Source organism: Sinocyclocheilus anshuiensis, unplaced genomic scaffold (assembly GCF_001515605.1).
Source record: "Sinocyclocheilus anshuiensis isolate Anshui unplaced genomic scaffold, SAMN03320099.WGS_v1.1 scaffold51, whole genome shotgun sequence".
NCBI classification, from domain to species: domain Eukaryota; kingdom Metazoa; phylum Chordata; class Actinopteri; order Cypriniformes; family Cyprinidae; genus Sinocyclocheilus; species Sinocyclocheilus anshuiensis.
The window spans coordinates 5,318,496-5,326,190 of NW_015548296.1; the positions used below are offsets into that span (position 1 = coordinate 5,318,496).

Here is a 7,695-nt window from a genome sequence, read left to right on the forward strand (position 1 = left end):
GTATATAATACTGCAAAACCTATTACATTTGTCAAAATGTGCAGCATACAGCAGTGCACACTACACTCCCACAATGCAATGCACATGACCTTCCATTTCAATAAGATTAATGAAACAGAAGTAAATACAGTGGTGATTTGTATTCTCTTTTCATTTGATTTATGAAATAAATGTAATATAATTTAGCCTTATTTTTAAGATGATAACTGGACACATACAACATGGAAAGATCAACAATATCAGTACTACTGTTTTACATTTTTACTGTGGAAAAATGCTTACTTTTTATAGAGAATAGAAAGAAGCTTAGAATGTATACTGCTAAACTACTAAAGGTTTATTATCAACATTACATTTACATTTACATTAACTCATTTAGCAGATGCTTTTATCCAAAGCAACTTACAAATGAGGACAATGGAAGCAATCAAAATCAACAAAAGAGCAATAATATGCAAGTGCTATGACATTATTAACAAATAGTCTTATTTTCATCTTTATTGTAGCCCTTTTAATAAATGGTACCTTCATGTTACCTTCTTTTTTTTAATAATATATATATCAAAACAAACTTTTTTATCATTTTTAACACAAAATAAATATTCATTAATTTTAATCATCATATATTTTGGGAAATTGGGCTGAAAAAAACATGTTTTTCCATACGGGGAGCTTTTGCATCAGTTTTTGTCATGCAGTAAAGTACATGAGATTGAAACTGTCCTTTGTGAAATGGTTGGTATTTATTATAGATTTAAGCAGATGCTGTCCCAAAGCTGAGAAAGGACACAAAATAGCAGAAAGAAAGATGAGAAGAAGTTTCATTCCGCACCTTTGAACTCCCCGGGTCAGGCGTAATCAAAATCAACAAAAGAGCAATAATATGCAAGTGCTATGACATTATTAACAAATAGTCTTATTTTCATCTTTATTGTAGCCCTTTTAATAAATGGTACCTTCATGTTACCTTCTTTTTTTTAATAAATATTTTGTTTTATAAACTATTTAGAAAATATTTATAAAAAAATATGAACTATATACATATTAAAAAATATAAAAAATTAAATGTTATAAAATGTGCGTGCGTGTGTGTGTGTGTTTATATATAGTTTCATTCCGCACCTTTGAACTCCCCGGGTCAGGCCTCTTTGGTCAACAGGAAAATCACCATGAACGCACCAAACCCACCAGCAGAAACATCCTCAGCATCTCTCTGACCCACGGGTGAGGCTGACGGACGTCAATGCACTCTTTAACTGATGTCAGTCAGCAGAAGAACACAATGCAAAAGCTACAGCTTTAGCTGAAAATTGCATGAAACTTCCAGGAGGAATATTTTATGCTTGCTGTGCAGACAATGGACAAATGGCCGAGGAAAGCCAGATCGACTCAGTGGGGAACCAGGAAAATCTCCACACCAGCCTCCGGATTTCAGACAAAGAGGCACAAAAGGTAATTTTTTATCTGCCGAGCAGCATCTAAAAGGCATCAAGCGGGAGCGGCTTTTCACGGCTGAGAGCGCAGATGGAGTGATGAATCAAGCTGGGATGATCATCAACAACACACCACTGCTCTTCTGCCTTTCAAACAGTTCGAGTGTAGCTTTTCACTAAGTTGGATTTTCTTTTCTTTTTTTTTGCCTGAATTAATCTCTCTTCTAGCATGCTTCTTAAAAGTGGGATTCTGTACAGAGCTTAGCCATTGCATTTCTAGTATTTCTTCCTTTTTTTCAGCATTTTTCCAAATTCCTGCTGTGGCGATCAATAGCGTTTGTCATTTGTTCTCCTTGTTGGCTTGTCTCCCCACATTTTCAGGAGGTCGGTAAATTGGTCTTGACTAGAGTCAACCAGAATCATCAAAAGCGAATCCATTCAGAGGACAATGAATTGTTCCAGCAAGAAAAATCTTTTGCAGCTTAATATTGAGAAACATTTCAAGACAGGCAAATAAAGCATGAATGCAACAAATGAAATGTATTTAACCCCCCCAAAAAACACTAGATGAGCACGATTTTCTGTTCATGTGTTGACAATTTTTGTGTTGAAAAAGGAAGCCTAGACAGAATATATCAAATGGTTAATCTCTTTAAAATAATAATAATAATAATAATACTATTTAAAAATGTGGCAGCAACGAACTTGCTAGTTGGTTGCTTGTGGCATTAGGAGGCGGGACATTCTCATTCAGGGAGCATTTGATTGGTCAAAAATCTGTGTAATGCAGGATGAGTCATCAGTATGTTTTGTTTTGTTTGCCCAAAGGAAACGACTGTAAATTTTAAAAGAAATAATGACAGCTAGTGGCTGAAAAATATTGTTTCTCCCGCCCCCTCCTCAGACTCAATGCTCATGCGGGTTGCCAGATTGAGGACACGCAACACGAACAAGCGCAACTGACAACGGAAGGCGACGAACCTTACACTGTAAACTGATGAGTTGATTTATCTGCTTTTTAATATGCCTGTGGTCATAGAGCTTTTTAGATGGATGTCGAAACTTTTTAGGTCGGGTAGACTGCAATCTTTGACCCAGTTCGTTTGCTCGCTTCCATGACTGCAGTATGCTGTGTTTTCCAACTGGCAACCCAGGCTGTCTAAAATATTACTGGGTAAACTGTAAGTGGGCGGAATCACACAGACCAAAACAAAAACAGACATTCCGACACAGAACTCACATTTTTTAAAGTAGATTAACTGGCTGTAGCACTGTTTTTCTGAGAAACAAGTATGTGAACTTATGTTTCCTGAATATCTGCAAATTATGGTGTTTTTATGCTTTAGTACAGTCAAAAAATGACAAACAGCACTTTAAAATGCTTATCTGCTCAAAGTGGATTTTGTCAACGTTTTTTTTTACTACACTATTGCAAAGCTAAAAGATTATGTCTGGAATTTTTTACATTTTAACAAATTATTAAAAATGCTCAATTTTAGGATGTTTTTTCCAAATTTGTTTAAATAGAAATATTATTACAAAAAACTATTTTGGTTGCACAGGTAAGGTGATTCTATCAAATAGTACCAAGGTAATTCACCATATTCATGTACTGGGGTATATAAAGAACACCAAGGTAGGCTACTTCAAAACCAATCTCATGGTGTTGACAAAATAAATGCCAATAAATTTGTGATATTGATATGTTATAATATGTTATTCTTGCTTTCGTTGTTTGATAATGAACATTGGATCATTTTGAGAATCAAATTAGTGTTTTTTATCGTTTTCATTCATCTGTCGTAGCATTCATCTTTCAACTCAACAGAATTATAGTTTCTATTCAAACTCAGAATTTAAATGAGATTCTGAAATATGGTGTTTCTGAAAGACTGTTGCTCATTAAGCAGTGATGATGTGAGCAGAAAATGACAAAACTCATTATGGTGTTAATGTAATATAATGATTATGTGTGTTTTGACCCCTTTTGACCCTGGATTTGAAGAGCGCTATTTCTGTGCTGATGTGTCAGATGTGGCTGAATTTGGAGAATATGAACCTTTCAGTTGTTCCAGCATAATGATGTTTATAGACTTAATTCTCCGTGTTATTTAGCAGTTTTAATGGTTCATAAGGCAGGAAGGAGGCCAAACTCAACTGGGCAACAGCTGACAGTGTGAGTGTGTGTATGTGTTTATGCATAGTGTGCTCTGCTAATAGACAGACAGATGGCGCCATCTACTGACTGAAAATCACATGAAAGAAATAATAATAAAAAAAATCTAATTCAAAACCACACAATTAGAATGAGAAAAACGCTGAAACCACTATATGGTTAGTATAAAACAATAAGGAAGCCCCTTCACAAGGGAAATACATTTTTTATTACACTAAAGACTAGCACATATTAATTATAATAATGCAACATTAGCAGTGTAAATGCGAAGGTTCTAACAACAAAAAAAGAGATTTAAAGATTAAGTGCAGCATAGATTATATTTAGAGTATTTAAACTATCACTCGACAGAGGCTAGTAACTTAACAACTAAATGTTGATTTGTAGTTATTTACAAACATTTAGTAAAAAATTACAATCTTCTTTGATTAAAAGGAGTTAACCTACTTGTCATGCTAAAAGTATGACAACGGCATAGGACATGAACTGAAAACAATGCTATAGGTATCAAACTTGTTGAACCAGCTAAATTAGAAATATGATTCATATCAACACTATGTTGAAGATTTGAGCTATAGGCTAGAATGGTGAGTGTGATTTGACCATGTACAACATGTTCCATTGGAACATCATTCCAATCAACCAATCAGAATTGAGAGATACCTTTTCAGGAAATGTCCGTTTTAGGCTTACAATCAGGATTAGGTGCTTCTACACCCTTGTTAATCAGCTATCATTTCCCTCTGATTTTAGGAATAAATTATGGGTAAGGTTAGGTTTAGGGGTAGGGATTGGGTTAAGTCTGTATTTTTGGAGAGTAATGTTGATCCAGGAACATGTCTTACTTGGCAAAATCGCGGCGACCAGGCTAGACTATAGACACACTCTTCTGCAGTTAACAGGTTTATTATATTGCATCAGCTATAACTTTTAACACTGCACTTAACCATTGGTGTAAACCACGCTTTTATCCTCAGGTGAAGTGGAGTAAGCCATGGCTGACAACTTTTGAGTTCAACCTGGAGCGAGAATTCCCCTCAGTGGGTTTGGTGGGGCAGTTATTTGGGGTTGTTTATATATACTTCTTTAGCTGGTCAGGCTGGGAGACCAGCTTAAACCAGCTAAAACCAGCCAACCAGTTTAGGCTGGTTTCAGTAGGGCCTTAAAAAAGACACTGAATCGCCAGCCTCATATCCACGTGCTTAGATTTTGCACGTTGTTTTAGCGTTTAAGGGGGGAAATGTCAAATGGTGACGGAAACACTTGAAAGAAAAAAAGAAACCGCCATTCTTACCTTACTTTGACAACGTGAAATAATCTGAGGGTGAGCAATGCTAGAGCCTTTGTGTAAACATGTCGCTTGCTTCGTTCGTCCAATCAGTGACACCGACACCGCTAATATGCACATGAGAACGTTAACCCGGGGTTTAGCCATGTACCGTGTGAACGTCAGTTTAGTAATACCCAGGATTAACTGTTAACCCGCGGGAAAACCATGGGCAGCCTGAAAGTTAAACAATATACAGTATAACCCAAGATTCCATCTGGGTTTTAGAAAGACCCAGGGTTAACTATTTCGGGTGTGAAATGACTATTGACTAAATTAAAAATGTGTACAATTATGGGCCAGTCAATATACTGTTTATTAAACCTTAAACACTAGTAATTAAGTTTAAGAATATAGCACAAAATGACTCTTGCCAGCCACATTGCAATACTTTTCTCACTGTATATAAGCCTTAAACTCATTTACTGAGTGAATTCTTTACAGAGAATGTTGTATTTACTTTCCTGTTGTTTGCCATATCTGTTTATGTCAAATCTGGAAAATGTGTGCAATGAAACTGACCAGGAAATCATGCTAAACTGAAGCCCTGTGTGGAAATCACTGAGCTAAAGAGTGAGACATATCTGATGATGGGTCACTACACTTTGTGATGGAAGAGAAAAAAATTTGCTGATCTGTAGGAAGTCCGTAAAATACTGTAAAATAAAAATCAGCTGATTAACTTTAGTATGCTAAATCACCATTGATCCTTACTTGCTTTAGGGGCATTTCGTAACTCTATTACATCATGTTTTTCATGATGTCTACATCATGTTTTATGTAAAAGGCAAAAGTTAATCAAAAAATTAACAAGGATGAAAATAGAGAAGATAATTTAATTACAAAAGAGCCCAAATCACATCCAATCAAATGCAATTAAAAAAGGGAATGAATGAAAGGCACACTTCGGGAATCATTGAAATTATGCACATTAAATATTGATAGTGATACTTCATGCATTTCAGTTTGACAGTATTTGACAGCATCAATAATCAGTTAATGTATTTCAAGAATACGATGTCATCAACGCTGTCATACCCCTTAAATGTTCAAGTTGGAAATCTGAGAATGCTGATATTGGATCCACATACCTCAAGATGGCTTGCTGTTTTCACAGCACATTAAACTGTTACCATTACACAATGCAGAATCACACCCATTGTATATAAAAAAAATGCAGGTTGAGACTCACAAAACCTCAGTTAACATGCCGAGTAACACTAAACGCAGAAGCACATCTACATTTGGAACCAACATTGTGTGGGAATGTTTAGTCTCTAAAAACGTAATTCCTTTTATTTATGCAAAAAATCTTGAAACGGTACACTGATGAGTGGTCAGGAGTGACGCCAAGTCATAAAATACCATGTTTTGCTGTTTCTAAACCCTAAAAATCAAAGTGCATCTCTTACATATGCTGGTATTTGGCAGAATCACTTATTCCATAATTCACACCTGTACAGTCCCAGTATAGTAATGAAAGAAAGACACAAAGAAAAGATAAAAACAAAAGCAAGGATATTTGGAAAAAAAAAAACATAATATCTATCATAATTTGACAGTACCCCTAAAAAATGACAAATTTAGATAGTCCAAACAATATAATGGTCCCATAAATTAGCAAACAACTTTCAGACTTTTCAGCGTTGGTGGATTGTAAATGAGGGCCAATCTTTTACAATATTAATTATTAACATGCGTCAACTCAGACAAGAGTTTCAAACCCCTAAAAATTATGCATAAATAACTTTGGCACAAAAACACAGTTTTGACCTTCTGCCACAACAAAATGTATGACCTTCCAAGAAATGTCCAAGAAGATCTATTTGGTCATATCAGTCCAAAATATATCTAGTTTAAACCTACACATTCAATTTAATCGTGGAAAAAGGCATCCAAGCATAGTGACTAGATCCTCTCATGGCTGTAGAAAATGACAACAAAATCATTCAACAACCATTTTGGTGGAAATAATGGGATTGTCTTCATCATATAATATTTCTGGCAGTATCAAACACCCCCAGACATTCATCTGTTGAAAGAAGCAGAAAAGAAAAGCTGTTAAAAAGCAGGTCAGACAAGATACTATCTGAGGTATAGATTTCCAACATCACAGTCCAAAGTCTGAAGCTGAGCAGAGACCGAGCGTTATTTATGTCAATATTTGAAGATCTGGTAGGATAATCTAGTGTTTGACTACCTTCTTAAAGATTTGGCTTCATAAACAGTGGTATCGTCCTCGTCGCTTTCTAGGTGGGCCATTTCCATTGTGTCGTCATAGTTTGACAGGAGCCCGTATTTCTTTCTCTTAACACCTGTTTTCTTCAGACTGGAATGAGAGCACAAATCAGAGACAATGTACACTTGAAGAAACAAACTAAAAATACAATTAATCTATTCACCTTCTTATGTCAGCCCCTAAAGTAAACACATTGTTGTTGTTATTGTAAGTAACAGTTAGGGTGACCAAATGTCCTTTTTCCCTGAAATGTTTTGGCTGGGATCTTTAAATTGCGTAAAATATCCAGGGTTTGCCTTTGTTTTCCTATTGTTTACATACTTGCTGAAGGTAATGACTCGTGGGGTGCGAGAAGGCTAGATAGATATTGAACGGTCAAAGCAATAAAAATAAGCATACATATGATGTATGAGGACTAGAGGTCGACCGATAGTGGATTTTGCCGATACCGATAGCTAGGTTGGACCACACTGGCCGATACTGATTAATCTACCGATAGTTTTTAAAATGGATACTGAAC

The 7,695-nt window shown here is 35.7% G+C and overlaps 1 protein-coding gene across 2 annotated transcripts in view; it reads right to left on the reverse strand.

Annotated features, from left to right (window-relative positions):
- Positions 1-6,295: 6,295 nt before the first annotated feature.
- The window catches only part of LOC107656081 (membrane protein FAM174A-like), a 5,416-nt gene continuing 4,016 nt past the window's right edge, over positions 6,296-7,695 (reverse strand). Inside the window, exons 2-3 of one of the 2 annotated variants that reach the window (XM_016443768.1) lie at positions 7,137-7,265; positions 6,296-6,968 (exon numbers count right to left, since the gene is read on the reverse strand). In XM_016443768.1, the coding sequence (XP_016299254.1) occupies positions 6,965-6,968; positions 7,137-7,265 (133 nt within the window). In that variant the 3' untranslated portion in view covers positions 6,296-6,964. Of the gene's footprint in view, positions 6,969-7,132; positions 7,266-7,695 lie in introns of those variants that run through there. The other variant, XM_016443770.1, reaches the window with a different exon arrangement.